Source organism: Lepidochelys olivacea, assembly GCF_965140295.1.
Source record: "Lepidochelys olivacea isolate rLepOli2 genome assembly, chromosome: 6".
Classification (NCBI taxonomy): domain Eukaryota; kingdom Metazoa; phylum Chordata; order Testudines; family Cheloniidae; genus Lepidochelys; species Lepidochelys olivacea.
In genome coordinates, this window is record NC_140416.1 from 112,232,683 (window position 1) to 112,248,983 (window position 16,301).

General features: G+C 41.8%; 1 protein-coding gene across 2 annotated transcripts; it reads right to left on the reverse strand.

Annotated features, from left to right (window-relative positions):
• Positions 1–4,855: 4,855 nt before the first annotated feature.
• Positions 4,856–15,171, reverse strand: CDCA4 (cell division cycle associated 4). Of its 2 annotated transcripts, none has more exons than XM_084630322.1 (3): positions 15,048–15,171; positions 10,601–10,678; positions 4,856–8,307 (listed from the first exon to the last, which is right to left on the reverse strand). In XM_084630322.1, exons 2-3 carry the CDS (start codon positions 10,637–10,639, stop codon positions 7,552–7,554), a joined length of 795 nt encoding a protein of 264 aa, XP_084486448.1. In that variant the 5' UTR covers positions 10,640–10,678; positions 15,048–15,171; the 3' UTR covers positions 4,856–7,551. The 2 variants fall into 2 exon arrangements, with proteins under 2 accessions (XP_084486448.1, XP_084486449.1); XM_084630323.1 differs by lacking the exon at positions 15,048–15,171 and adding an exon at positions 12,448–13,419.
• Positions 15,172–16,301: the final 1,130 nt, after the last annotated feature.

Below are 16,301 nucleotides of genomic sequence, written 5' to 3' on the forward strand. Positions count from 1 at the left end.
AGCCTAAATGTTAACAAGTTTGAAGACTCCATTTTGCAGAACCTGCCACTCCTTTAAACAAAAAGGAAACAAAAACAAAAAAAAGCTGCTTTTAGAGGCTTCCACAGCAGCCCCACGATTTATTAAATGGAAATTCCTCCAAAATTTGATCTATGACCAATGAGTGCAAAATGAATTTAGATTTAAAATATCCCATTAATTGTAAAGTGACAGTTTATTACTTAAATGCATGCACACTGCCACTACCCACACAGTCAAAAAGGGACTTTCAAATATAGTTGACATAAGAAATACAGATTCTTCCTAATTACATTTTTGCAAGCTCTCCTATTACTGTTCATGCATTTGATTATTCTTCCCTAGGAAGGTGATGTTTGAACTTACTGGAAATTTTTCCTATTATAAGAAGCCATCTCTGGCTTCATATTTTCCAGTGGACAGATTAGTTAAATGTTAACATTTACACAAACTGCATGCAAACATCTAGAGTTCTCCTGGAGCAGTACAAGAATGCTTCCAGAAACAAGGATCACTATTCAGCCTGTCTTACTCGAACACAGCTTCTTCTGAGGTCGATGGGAGTTTTGTCTGGGAGGAGCCTTACATTAGTAAGATATCACTAGCCTGCAAGCCCTGGGCATTCCAAGAACGGGCATCAGAGTTGGTAGCATAAAAGAAAGATTGGGTGTAACTGATTTCTTCTTGCTTAAGACCAACAAGAGACACCAGAACTTGTAAATTGTGTTTCTTGTAACTTAAACCAAAAAAATCATGGTGGGATTTTGTTTCACGACCTTGAATTCAGAAATTCCTGGAAATAAGAAGTTTAGCATGCGTCAGTCCTGCAGGTGACACCAAAAAAGGGATATTCTTTTTAAATAAGAATCAGCTGGAAGGTCTGTGAAAAGAATTAGAGCTGAATGAACCACGTTACCCTAGTTTGGTTTGTTTGGAAGTAGTAAAGAATAAGTTTATTTCTCCTGTTATGGAGATATACTAAAAACACAAACTTAAGACTCTTTAACGTCATATTTTCATATACTGTATCAGCCTTTTGAAATTCTACTTGTTTGAATTTTTTGATGAAAATAGTTTTAACTGCCCATTATCAATGAGAGTAATTTTTGTCCATGGGCCAATACATTTTTTTATGCAGATTTTGGATGGATATTTATGTTTCTAGTGTAAACGGCTGCTTTTAAAAACACTTTTATTTGTGCCTTACGCTTGGTGTCTGAATATAAATAGATCTTTTGTTTCAAGCCATCTCTGGCTTCATATTTTTTGTAGTTTTTGTACATTTAGTATCAGGGAATATAGAGGAATTGTCTAATTTCAGAATTAAAATTAGTTAAATCAAATCAATATATGAGATGTGGTGTTTCAACTGTGGCCTGAAAAAACCTAAGCCTGTAGTACTAGTGTAAATATTGAGAATAGTTTGTAACATGGAGAACGTGTTACAGCAAGTTGACCTTGACCAACATTTGCTAAACCATTCCAGACACTTGTGGCTTTGGAATAGCATACAGACTGGCTTGAAAAAGAGACAATTCCCATTGAATTTGGAGACTACCATATGAAGTACTAACCTGCCTGCTGAAGGATGAAAACCATAGCTGAATTACACTGTCACTACATCTGAGGTATCTGAAAAAAAGATACTTTTCAGCCCAGACCAGCAACACTCAGTTCTTTCCTTACCTCCCAATTTCCCTCTTCTTGATATAAGTTGCTGTTCGTCTATCAGTCTGGATTCTTATGCTTTTGCCCTTGCTGAATGCCTGAAACTACAAGAGCTCCAAATATTCTGGATTCCTAAATGACACAAAGGAAGGAGGATGGAGGACAAAACCATAGACAGGGTTAGAAATGTCAGTTTATCTGAAAAAGAAGAGCAGATTTAGCGTTAGCTATTTGCTTTAAAATTTTCATGTCCTCTGTGAAACAGAGTGGTGAGCTGAGCCTTAGCATTTGGACCAACTGTCAGGTGTTTGTAATGTGACAATCTTAGCCATGATGCCCAATTTGTAGAGGAAAGACAGGCATAGGATTCATCAAAAGAAAACAAGTCTGCCAGAGGCACCAGTGAATCTTACAGAAACCTTAAATGATCTAAAGAAGCTGCTTTCTTAGTTTGTACAGCTAGATTCAAATTTCCTTAGCAAAATGCTAGAAATGTTGACAGCCAACTCTGTTCTATTTCTGTGCAAAGTAGAGCCTATCACAGTCACACATGCTAGTACTCAGACACTCCTGATGACAGTGTTGTTCTAGCCATTGTGGTCCCAGGATATTAAAGAGAAGGTAGGGTGAGATAATATCTTTTATTAGACCAACTTTTGTTGGTGAGGCTTTGCCTACACTGGTTTTTCTTAGGCAAAACTTGTGTCGTTTAGGGGTGGGGGGAACCACCACACAAACACCCCCCCCACTGAACGACAAAAGTTTTGCTGACAAAAACTGCTGGTGTGAACAGCGCTTTGTTGGCGGGAGAGCTCTCTCCTGTCAACAAACAGCGGCTACACTGCATGCCTTTTAGCAGCATGGCTGTGTCTCTAAAAGGTGCGTAGAGTAGACATAGCCGAAGATACACTTTTGAGCTTATACAGAGCTCTTCTTCAGGTCTGGGAAAGGTATTCCTTGTGTCACAGCTGAATACAAGATTGAACAAATAGTTTAGCAAAAGTAATTAGCACATAGTCTAAGGGACTATTCAATGTGAAGCAGCCCCTTAACACCACCTTTTTCTCCTATAACTATGGGGGGGTGTGTGTGTTAATGGGTTACAGAGTAAGGTATTAAGACCCAAATCCAGTGTCTTAATAAAGACCATGATTTTTAGTGTCTACCGAAGTTATGAACTTAAGCTCCCTGGCTCGTCTTTTGAAAGTATTGTGCGGGTTTCCTTTGAGGATAAGAACTGACAGGTCAGATATAGAATGATCACTTTGTGAAGTGTTCACCCACAGGTGAGATGGTGTTTTTGTCTTATTTTCCTGAGTTCATTTGAGACCATAGTGATTGTTTGGTTTCACATACAATAAATACCCCAATAACTATTCATTAGATAAGGTACACCACCTGTGATAGGCATGTGTTAGACCATGGATCTTGAAAGGTGCATTGTGGGGAGCGTTCACCATTTTAGCAGTGGAGATGTCTGCAGGTTTTGCGTCTGTTTTTTCTGGCAGGGTTGGGCGCTGCTTTGAATTGGTGAGTCCTGGTCTGTGGGGAGCTTGCTTCTGATGTTGATGAGCTTGGGAGGTTGTGTGAAGGCCAGATGGGAGGTTCAGGAAAGATTTATTTCCAAAGTATAGGTGGTAGTTGTTTGAGGACCTAATATAGATTCCAGTGTGAGGTGGTGGGTGAAAACTAGATGTGTGTGGTCAGGGTGGGTTTTATTTCTGTATTGAAGTAGGTTCTCTTGGAGCATTTGGATGGCCTGTTCCATGATGTGAGCTACTTCTCTAGTGGAGTGTCCTTGTTTGGTGAAGGCGGTTTTGAGTTAGTTAAGTGTATCTCCTCAGAGCATATTCTGTGGTATCTGAAAAAAGAAAAGGAGTACTTGTGGCACCTTAGAGACTAACCAATTTATTTGAGCATGAGCTTTTGTGAGCTACAGCTCACTTCAGCGGATGCATGCCGTGGAAACTGCAGCAGACTTTATATATACACAGAGAATATGAAACAATACCTCCTCCCACCCCACTGTCCTGCTGGTAATAGCTTATCTAAAGTGATCAGGTGGGCCATTTCCAGCACAAATCCAGGTTTTCTCACCCTCCACCCCCCCACACAAATTCACTCTCCTGCTGGTGATAGCCCATCCAAAGTGACAACTCTTTACACAATGTGCATGATAATCAAGTTGGGCCATTTCCTGCACAAATCCAGGTTCTCTCACCCCCTCACAAAAACCACACACACAAACTCACTATCCTGCTGGTAATAGCTAACATTTCTTGGTACATTTGGGAAGGTTACTGGGTCTATAAAGGTAAGTGTGCTGATCTGTGGGTTTCTTAGTTGCCTGAAGGGTTCCATTGCTGAAGCCGATTGTGGTGTCTGGGAAGTTATGCTAGTAGGGGAATGTTCCAGAGAGTTTAATTGACAAGTGGTGGTTGTTGAAGTTGTGGTGAAACTCTGAGGGAGTTTGTAATTTGTCCAGAGGATGAAAATACCATCAGTGTATCTCACATATCATTTGCAAATGCACTACAAAACCAATTATCTTGGAACTAGCACATAAATGACTAAATGGACTAGAGAATAAACAGAGTCAACAGATTTACAACAGAAAAAGATGAAACAAGTTAAAGTATGGAGGCCTGGGAAAAGTGGACTAGTCTCAGCTCAGACAGAATACCAGTAGCAAAGAAACAACCCTTGTGTTAACATTGGCTGGAAACTTCTGGGAAAGTCTAGAAATGGAGCTTCAAGGTGTGACCAAAAAGTAATCTAGCAAATCTCTTCATAAGCATGTATTCTTTTCAAGTTTCTGCTAAGTACTCAGGACCAGATTTTTAAAAGGTATTTAGGCACTACTGTGCTCAGCATTGCAATGCCTAACTGATTTAGGAGTCACTCATTTTCAAAAGGGATTTAGGCACTTAGGAGCCTAAATCCAAGGCACAGCAATGTCTAAATACCTTTAAAAATCTGGGCCTCAGTTTAGGGTAACAGGCATGCAACATTACATATTCAAAACCAACAAGTTAATTTTAGGAGTCAAGTGAAATAAGATGCATATATCTTTTGAAAGGCCAATTCTATAAATGCATAGATTAGCCAAAGCAGATAGTTTAATAGGCAGAGAATGCTTAGCTTAGCTGGAAAGACTAACAGCTATGTATAATTGCATAATAGAAAAATTTATTCTTTCAGTTCATAGAACAGGCTTGTTAAGATGCTTAGTACAGCTATGCTGCATTTCATACAATTTGTGCACTTACATATTTGACAAGTCCCATACACAACCGTAGACACATCCTAGCTCAGTCATTATACAGAATGCTGAATATATTTGTGTCTTCCCTGCATCCATAATTTAACATATAAGCATTCTTGAAAAAGCTAACCCTTCAAGGAAAGACATCAGCAACTTCCACCTGCTGAAGACAGAAAAATCAATTACGAATGTTTAAACATCAAAGCAATCCTGGGGGAGATTCTCAAAGTCACAAAAGGTAGTTAGGTTACAACTACACTAATGCTCCTCTGTATGCCTTTTGAGTATCTAGGGGGAGATGCCTCAGATGTTTAACCCTAACTCACTCACCCTTTGGGTCCATACAGAAAACAGACATCTTAAGCAAATTTCCATGGGCATCCTTCGATAGGAAGGAGTCATCACCACCCATGCTGTGGTACACACCAATTGCAACATAAAACGTAGGTTGCATTTATTGTAGTCAAATGTCTATAAATAAAGAGAAAGGTTACAGCACTTCTATCCAGTTTAATAAGGATTACCTGCTGTGTCACCTAATTTGTGTGTTGATGCGAATATTTTCTAATTTAAAAATTCTTAAATATTTGAGCCCTCTATAGTACCTTTTCAATCCAGCTAAGTCGTACCAATTTAACTTGCATGTTTTCATGCAGTGCTTCATTCAGCTAGTTCTTTAATACAAACTCACGGTCCGTTTGGAATTATGAAAGCAATGTTTTACTACTAAGCACATAAAGATCACCTCATGTCCAAGTTTAATACAAAAAACATTTTTCAAGTTCACTAAAAGCTCACATACAAATGACACAAACTGGAGTTAAAAATATGCATCCATCTACTGTGGTGGGAAAACTTAGCTATACAGTGCTGCTTTTTCAACCAGCCATTTTTCAAAAGCACTTAAATTATTAAAATTCTAAGTTAAAGACGCATTCACCTAGAAACAGAAGTATTTATATTTAGAAATAAGTTTCATGGAAATGAGGAACTGGAATGTACTTAAAATCTCTAGTTAGAGATTTGAGAATCATGAGAGACATGAAATAGGTCAGATCACCTGCGGGAAGACAAAAAAGTTTGCTAAATACAAAAATGTTTATTTTTTCCACGTTGTACTCAGTCCCTTGATACACCAGTGAAAGCAACTGAACTATTTGCGATCTCTTCCCCCCATACAGCCAATACCAAAAGGTTCCAGGACAACATCTCTTTTCCCTTCCTTTCCTATCATATACTTCGATTTCTTTCTAGCACCAGTTTACCAAGGTAAAAATTGCTCATTTTATAGCAAAAATGTATGCCACATTTGATCCACCCTCTCCCCAAAAGTGCCCCTAGGGACAAGATGGATTACACACACTCTAAAACGAATGTGTAAGTCCTTAAAAAAGCAAATGCCACATTATATTAACTTCTGTTAATCAAAAATAAGTTGACATGAAAGTCTAGGTAAGGGTGGGACATACTAATTTAGACAAGACATCAGAACACATCATTAGAGATTTAAAGGCCTCTAGTAATACTTTTTGTAGTAATTAACGCAAGACAGTTCTCATATAAACAACTATTTGATGGTAGACTTCAGTGATAAACAATTCACTTGATGACATTTACATATAAATATACATAAATAAAACCTATATAATTTAGGTCTGAAATTAACAAAAATGTGGTTTGAACTGTAATTGCATCTAGCTGTATCAGAGCTTTTCCTCTAATGATGCTCAAGTTGTATAAAAAGCATACCTGTACAATTCTTAGTTTAGTAAAGTACTACTCTATAAAACAAAATCATGAAAACAGCACTTACATTTTAATGAAATGTATAAAATGTATATTTACATTTACACACTTTACTGAACTACATAAGGTAGTTCATGGTAAAAAACAAATCCCTTCTTGTAAGTCTTTCAAAAATACATCAACTGCAAATATTTATGATTAAAAGTTACTAAATTAGCAGCTGACAGGACATTTATAGTAAAAAATATATTTTAGGAAAATAGCTGGAAAAAATCTAAACATTGATAAACACTTTAAAACTATATTTAAACAGAAAATTTTAGCAAAAACATAAAAACTAGGATAATGGGAACTATTGCATATTGCTCTTCAAAAGCCCTGCAGTAACTGCAGGCAGAACAGTGGAAGTGGATAGGGAAGGAATTAAGTGGTGGTAGGAATGAAGTGTTGATCCAGAATCAGGAGGTAAAGGAGAACCCAGTCTCTCTTAACTGCTGCCTCTTTTAGTGGGGGAAAGGAGAAGGAAAACAAAAGATAGAGAGAAGCCCTCTCACTGAACATACACCCCCTTCAAAGGCTAGGAAAGGTTGGCATAAAAGCCCAATTCTGAAAGCCTTGGGCCCTAACTTAAAACCATTTACAGTATATATTTACAGTTAAATGGACAAAACAGAATGACACTACAAATTGCATGTTAACTTCAAAAATTAACATTTTGCAATATGAAGTGCTTTATATATATATTTTTTAATAAAATACATGTGCAGTTTTGATAGAATAAACTATCTGAAAAATTGTTTCCACAAGTCCTCTGTTTCCTTGTAGGATCTTTGTCTTCTGCACATTTAACAGTTTCAAGATTCAACAAGGATCTCCACAATATGATCAAGCTCATTAAGATCAGATTTACAGTTAGAGTTAGAATTTGTGGTTGTCTGAGAAGGAAATGTTTCGAGCACATCACAGTGTCCCATTTTTGTGTTGCTCATCATTCCTGTTAATACTGTATCAAGGTCATAGTAAGAATTGTCAACTTCTGAAAACAGATCTTCAACTGTATTAGGACTTTTATTCTCCAACGTCTCAAATATTTGATCTAATGATTTTTGAAAGTTTCCTCTATTTTCTTGTGGATTCTCCATTTCCCACATATTACTTTGCAGGTTTCTTGGAGCTTGTGGTGATGTAACTGTTGACATAATTTCTGAATTATCTTGTGACTGGGTACCCTCACAGTCTTTAGTGAAGGTACTATAAACTGGAACAAGCTTTCCTTCAGCTTGTTCCTTGGATGAACGGCAAAGGATATCTGTAGAAACTAGACGATCTAGAGAAGTCTGTCCTGCACTCTGTGTATTTATCATCTGCCAAGTCCCATCCTGAGTCATTTCCTCTTGGATTTGCCGCACCGTATTGGCTATAAGTACCGAACGACAAAGATTAGGCTCAACAAGCATGTGGCATAATTGAAGTTTGACCAAAGACATATCTAAAAGTGACTGTCGCTGAAGATTATATGAAGGGATAGCCTTAAAACCAGCCAGAGTTCCTTCAATATCTTCTTCACCATCAAAACATTTTCTCTTCAATCCTCGCACAAACATTGTGTCCTGTTGAGAAAAAATGAGACTCTTTAGCACAATCCAGTGGCCTAACAAGTTAGACACTGCAGAAAGTACTGCAAAAACTTTAGCATCTTTCATTTAAGAAACAATTAAAATCACTTGACAACATAAGAACTGTCATACCAGGTGTTAGCATTGATGTATCTGGTACAAGATGCTTCAGAGGAATGTGTAAAACACAATGGACAATTTTACAGCAACATACCTACATGGGAAAGTCTGTTTCAAACTACAGGCAGCCAGTCAGTGATGGATTTTTCTTCTGAAATGTGAGTGTTCGCTATCTAGTCTAACTGCAGCTACGGGTCTGGTAAGCATACAAATGTTCTCTTAATTTTACTGATATTGACCATATCTTCGAGTAGTGAGTGCCACAAGGTATTTTGTTAGGTGCTTAAAGAAAAAAATTAAATTGGCCTTGAATTTCAATGGGTGTCCCCTGATTCTAATGTAACAGTCAGGGTAAGTTAAAGTGCACACATGATGTTCACTACACAATTTACTATTCAATAAACCTTTATAGTATCCCTTCTTAATCTCTTCTCATATAGAAGTCTTAGCATGCCTAGGTTCAAAAAAAGAACTAAAGCTCATGGAGGATAGGTCCATCAATGGCTATTAGCAAAGATCATCAGGGATGCAACCCCATCCTCTGGGTGTCCCTAAACCTCTGACTGCCAAAAACTGACTGACACCAGATGGATCACTCAAAATTAACCTGTTCTTTTCATATCCTCTGAAACATCTGGCACTGGCCACTGTCAGACAGAATACTGAGCTAGATGAACCACTGGTCTGACCCAGTATGGTTTATGTTGGACATATTTCCTCCCCCCCCCGGGGTTTTTTTGTGTGGAGGTGGTAACCAAACCTAAACACATTATTCAAGTTGAAAGTCTACTAACTGAAAATGCCATGTGGGAGTGGGGAAAGTATTCTTCTCTACTTCTCTCAATACACAATAATATACAATAATCTCTCATTTTAGGTTTCTGATTGCTATTGTGCACCAAGCAGATGTTTTTCTTTAAGCTCTCCTCCATGTCTTTTCCCTGAGTGGTTAGTTAACTCAAAATCCAACATATGACAAAGTAAATTGTTCCTTCCAACATGTTTGACTTTAATTTGCCATTCTGTTCCCAAGTTTTAAGGGCTTCTAAAATTCCTTACAATACAATGCTCACTAAAAAAAATGTATGTCACCCCTCTTCTAGATCATTAATGTATTACACTACTGATACTATGGTTCTGTAGGCACCTCACTTTAAAATCCCACACAGAATAAAGATACTTGCCGTGGTAAATTGTGGTTCTCAGAAATCAAATGCCATTTGGACACACACACACACTCTTGGGAGTAAGTATGCCTTGTTTGTGGGATACTGGAAAATTCTAGAAAGCAGTGCATATCGGGGCTACTCACCCCAAGCTTGTGTGGCTAATGTCATCTTAATTCTGCATTTTCTAGTTTGCTATGTTTTTTACTTTAACTGTAATGTTATTGTAAGGGATATATAGGACCCTAATTGACCAATAAACTGTTTTTCAAACATTTGATATTTGAAAACTAAACTCACCGAATAGAAAGATGTGTGGAGCAATAACAATATTGAGCACCTTACTGCTTTTTGTGGGGGAATTAAAATATAGGAAGAGCACCAAGCAGAGATGAAACAAAATGAGAAATCCTTCAATTTAAAAAATAAACAAACAAACAAAATCAGATTTTGCCAGAATGTCCCACTGGTTTCTATCACATTGATTCACTTGCAAATGGATAACCCACATCATAACTATAAAAACGAACAGGAGTATTTGTGGCACCTTAGAGACTAACAAATTTATTAGAGCATAAGCTTTTGTGGGCTATAGCCCACTTCATCGAATGCATAGAATGGAACATATAGTAAGAAGATATATACATACAGAGAAGGTGGAAGTTGCCATACAAACTGTAAGAGGCTAATTAATTAAGATGCGCTATTATCAGCAGGAGAAAAAAAAATTTTGTAGTGATAATCAGGATGGCCCATTTAGACAATTGACAAGAAGGTGTGAGGATAGATTCATCCGATGAAGTGGGCTGTAGCCCACAAAAGCTTATGCTCTAATAAATTTGTTAGTCTCTAAGGTGCCACAAGTCCTCCTGTTCTTTTTGCGGATACAGACTAACACAGCTGCTACTCTGAAACCTATCATAACTATAGAATCTTGTTGCTCAATTTCTGAGACTGCACAAAATATAGCTGGTTTAAAAGTTTCACTTAAAGTTACATACCAGTAGCTGCGTTTGGTGGAGTCCTTCCTCTTCTCCCATGCTATAGAACAAGATTCCATACAGCAAGTGTTATAGCTCCTACCAGGCAGCAGGAGACAGGAAGTCAGTCAGTCAGTTACAGGAGGTACACAGCAAAACTTCATCCCTTGTTTACTATTATACAGGTACCTATATAGTCTCCATTACTTGATTATCTGAGCACCTCACAAACTTTAATGAACTGATCCTCATAACACACCTGTGAGGCAGGGCAGTGCTATTATCCCCATTGTACAGACTGATCAGAGACGCTGAGTGATTCGCCCAAAAGTCACACAGGAAGTCTGTGTGAAAGTAAGGACTTAAACCCTGGGTCTCCTAAGTCCTAGGCTAATGCCCTAACCATTGCACCATTCTTCTTCCTTTTTCTCCTCTCTTTCTTAGCTATTGAAATAGTAAACAAAATATTCAGTGGTCACTTGGGGTATTGAAATATTCATTAAAATTACTTAAGGGGGAGAAAAGACAAATCTCTGTAAAACAAAAGGAAAAACATACAGTATACTCCCCTTTACCTGAAACCCTATTATCCAAACCTCCATATTGACCAAATCCCTTCCTTGTCCCCGCTGCATCTGATGTAAGGAGATAAGGCAGGAATTTAGATAAGGCAGAGGTTCGGTTACTAGAGACCCCAGCCAGGGCTGCAAGAAGGAAAAGGACACAAGCTCCAAGCTGTGGGAAAGCCAGCCTGCTGCTGAATGGTCCTGCAGCAGTGCAGGGAGCCCTTTTCACACTCCTCTGACAGCAGGGCTGCGAAAGAGCAGGGTTGTGACAGCAGTGCTTCAGGATTTCCTGCACTGTCACCGGGCCAGTGACACTTGATCCTTATAGGCGCAAGGAAGGTTGAATTCTTGGCAGGGCAGAGCAAAGTCTTGGCCAGGGATTTCTGCTCTGCCCCACACCTGCAAGGACTGGGTGTCCGTGGTCGTGGCAGCGCGGGGAGCCCTATGCAGCCCCACTGTCATGGGAGCAAGCGGGACAGAGCAGAAACCCTCGGCCAGGACTGCAAGGAGCCGGCCTCTGCGTGTCTCCTCCCCTCTCTATTAACTGAGCTCCCAATTATCCACATAACAGCTGCGTGCCTCATGCTACTTGAATAATCAGGGTACACTATATTGCAGATTTTGTCACTCTTCTCCCATCCTACATGAAGGATTATATTAAGAAAATGTAAGTGGTAATCTGTGAAAATAACGAGGTGAGTTTTCCTACAGCAGCAGCCATGAGAACTTTGTGACTAAAATTTGCCTTGCAAGCTGATAGATTTGCTAGAAAATAGTGTAGGAGAAATGTGTTTTGTTCATAAAAGCAAGTAGACTTTCAAAACAAATTTAGGACTAAATGAAGTTTGATAGACCTCTTAACATATTGACTATGAACGTCCTTTGCACTAGAGTTACCAGATCAGGAAAAAAAATAGCTAATTCATTTGAAATTCTGAAAGCTTCAAGGGTGAAGTACAAAAATAACCCAAATTTTCTTCTAGAAACATCTGTCATAGATAAGAATTCAGTGACCCCAGCTCAGTTAAATAAGAAGGGGAGGGGAAGGAAGGTATTTTCCCCAATAATGCTACTTTTTACCAGTTGTACACCCTAAGGACAATCTGTTACAGAATGCATCTGGACTATATAGTAGCCATCTGCATCCTGAATCTGACTGAACCATCTTAAAATAAAATCAAGACAGTCTAGTAAAGATCAAGCAACATTAAAAGTTGCTGCAGATCTGAGAATAAGTAACCAAGATAGAGTGTTTTCTACTACTATTTAGATATTTGAGGATTCTAGAAAATAAAGCCTTACTTCAGAAGACAGTCACTATCACCTGCCAAAACAACTGAATGAAATGGGAACGCCTGCTGAAGAGACCATGAGCCTTCGATAAAAGGACGGAGGGGAGGATTCATTATCAGGTCCAGAAACTAGAGGACAAAGTGATACTATAGAGATGGTTTCAGCCCAGTCAAACTGGAACTTCAGTAATACACACTGGGAAAGGAACAGGTACCCAACACAAGAAAATTATACACACGATCTGTTGCATGCGATTTTACATCGTTCCCAGGAGCAAAAATCTTTGCTCACTAAACAAATAGGTTCTCTTTGCATCCTCTTAGATGAGTCCTATTTTTCATAGTTATATGGTAGCAAAGCCTACTGCAGATTCCACCCAGACACACAATTGTGCCCCAGAATCTAAAATTTAATTTAAAAACCTGAGTTTTTAGCCCTTCTGGTTTTTTTAAAAAAAGCATGCAAATATAAAATATACATCTTGCTGTTTTTCCTGCACAGAACCCATAGTAGTTATGAACTGGCCATTCATCGCAAGAGGGTGTTAACTGTAAAAACTAAGTACATATCTACATTACAATCTTAAATCAACCTAAGTTAGGTCAACTTATACTACCACACTCCTTCTGCCGGTGGTATCTCTCCTCACCTTGAGTGCTTCCACTGACTGAAGAGGGGCAGTGTTGGGGGCTGAGAGCTGGGGCAGCCAGGCTCTGAACCAGGAGCAAGGTCCCGGGACAGTGCGGGGTGGGACCCTAGGCAGCTCAGTTTGGAGTGGAAACCAACAGTCAACAACTGATATAGGTAATGCAGTGTCTATAGGTCATCCTAACTACACGGACACAATCCCTATGCCTCTCGTGGAGGGGGAGTTATATTTAGTGTAGTAAATATCTTACACTTACATCAGCAGGAGCAAGGCTGTAGTGTGTATATTGACATATTTGAGAGTAGCAGCCGTGTTAGTCTGTATTCGCAAAAAGAAAAGAAGTACTTGTGGCACCTTAGAGACTAACCAATTTATTAGTCTCTAAGGTGCCACAAGTACTCCTTTTCTTATATTGACATAGTTAGGTGGACATAAGCTGCCTTATGTCCCCTAACTGTATAGTGTAGACAGGGCTAATAAATTTAATTGTAAACACTTGTTTCTCTGCTGATCACTATATCAGAGCAATTCAACAAGTGTACTTGGTCCACTGCTGTTGGACACAGTGACAGATGAAGTCAAGAGGTGTCTGTTTGGAAGCTAGAAGCTCAAGTTCCCCGCCCCCAACAATTTCAAGTAAACTTTAACCTTGCCTAAAAAGGGGAAGAAAAGTTACATCCTTTCCCTAGCACTCTACTACATGTGTGCCAAAAGCCCAAACTGTTCTGTTTTCCTGTGTACCAAAAGCCCCTCGATTTTGTGGTTAATCTTCGACAGCTCTTACAATACAGATGTGTCAAAACAAAAATCTGCAGCATACGGACATCTGAAAATTTGAAGAATAGCATAAAATATATTGGATTGAATATAAAAAGAAGTAATTCGAAGAATAGTATTATTAATGTATTTAATTCATTAAAAGAGTTAAAATTTAAATTTACTTGAATCTGGCACAGAGCTTCCAGTTTGCTGTAGAAACAGGGACCTTACCACTGAATTTAGGTCCAGATTTTGCTAAGTTATAAATGACTGCACAGACACCATTTCTGAGACACAATACCCAAGTACAGCATGTGGTTGCAAGAAAAGGCAACCCTCAGGACCAGGGTGGGGACAGTGCCAGGTCACCCACCTCCTAGCAATACAGAGTTGTGTGTGATGGATGGGGGAATACAGGGATGTACATAACGATCATGAGAGGATGGGACAAAAGGACAGTTTAGTCTTGCACCTAACATACAGATGATGTAGTGGAAAGAGTAAAAAGGTGCAAGTGGTGGTGACAGGGCAGGAAAAGTGCAGAGGTGTGTATAGCTGGGGGGGGGCATCCCCCCGAGGTAACAAAGGTACCCCCGGGCGGAGGCAGGGCAGGGGCCCCCTCCCTTAAGGGCGCCGGCCCCTCGGGGCGGCAGGAGTCACTCTCCCAGAAGTACAGAGGCGGCAGGTGGTGGTGATGGCAGAGGATGTGGGGGTGAGGGGGGAAAGCACCGCCCTGGAGGAAGGAGGTGGGGGAGGAGCAGAGTGCTGCGGCGGGGATTAGGAACTGGGGGGGCAGGGGGCGCGTGGGCAGCTGCTGGCCAGGGTGCAGGTGGGGGAGGGCCAGGGCGCTGGACCCGCGGGGCAGTACACGCGAGGGGGGCAGGGAGAATGGGGGGCGAAAGGGAGCAGTGAAAGGAGGCTGTGGAGTACTCGGGGGGGGGGGGAGAGGAGGGGCGCCTTCCCCGCCGCAAAGCGGCCTTCCCCGCTCCGAAGACACCCTGGCCGGCGGCAGCTGCTGCTTGTCGCCCCGCTCTGCCCTGGGACCCCGGGGAGGGGGATCCGCCGCCATTTTGAATCCACCTCCACCCCGGGCTCTTCCCCGCCTCCAGACCCGACGCCCCATTCTCTGCCCGCGGGGCAACGACTGACCCCGGTGGCGGCTAATCCCGGGCCCGCAGAGCGCTCAGCCCGAGCTACTCACCGCCTCGTCGCCGCCCGCTCCTCCCCGACCCGAGCCCGGCTCCCGCCTCACCGACCGCTCCGCGCCTGAGAGAGAGGGCGGGACCAAGCACACTGGCCAGCCCCGCCTTCCCCCCACCCGCCATCTTATTGTCAAAGCCCACAAAGAAACGGCCGCCCGCCCCGCCCCTACCAGGCCTGCCATTGGGGAATGCCTCCACCATGAAGCCCCGCCCACGGCCAACCGCTGACCGTCATTGGCTGTCTCCTGACCGTGTAGCACCGCCCTCATGGGATCCAGCCTTCCATTGGGTGACGGGTTACCATGGCGCTCAGCCCCACCCGCCCCCTAACGTGCGATTGGCTGAGGGGTTACCATGGAGCCCAGACCCGCCCCTTAGCTGTAACTGGCTCGGGGAAAGGACGAGGTGGAGTCTAGTGTTCAAATAGCTGCCAATGGGCTAGGCGGGCCTGTGTCTGGTTCTGCCTCGTTGACTTGCTTGGGCTCCTGGCCAGTGACTCCAATGCCAGCAGAAGTCGGGCCTGGCTGAGAGCAGCCCTGTGATCCTTCCTCCCTTGCCTCCTTCCTTCCCTCCCTCCACGTGCCCACCAGGAGGTGGTGGCAGAGGGGCCCCCATCTCACCAGGGCACCTGCCCTTTTGCTTGCGTCCTGTGGTAATGAGAGGATGGGACAAAAGGCACTGCGTGCCCTCTGCTTAGTGCTTTTCCCCCTTGCTGGGGGCTCCTCCGCTCGCAGCGTGAAACCTAGCGCGTCTGGCCATCTCACAAATTCCTTGCCTGGCCCTTCTGTCACACAGCAACACCTCCAGCACCTCAGTATCCTGTTCTTCTGCTTGTGGCCCCTGCCAGGTGCTTCAGAGGGAATGAAAAGAGCAGGGCAATTATTGAGTGATCCTTCCGCTGTCATCCAGTCTCAGCTTCTAGCAGTTGGTGGTTTAGGGCAGTGGTTTTGAAACTTTTTTTCTGGGGACCCAGTTGAAGAAAATTGTTGATGCCTGCGACGCAATGGAACTGGGGATGAGGGGTTTGGAGTCTGGGAGGGGCTCAGGGCTGGGGCAGAGGTTTAGGGTGCGGGGGTGAGCGCTGCAGGGTGGGGCTGGGAATGAGGGGTTCGGAAAGAGTAAGCACTAGCCTGCCTTAGCTGGGCAGCACTGCTGACAGGACTTTTAACGTCCCTGACCAGAGCAAGGTGACCCAGCGCCTTACACACCACGACCCAGTTGTCGGTCACGACCCATGGTTTGAAAAACACTGG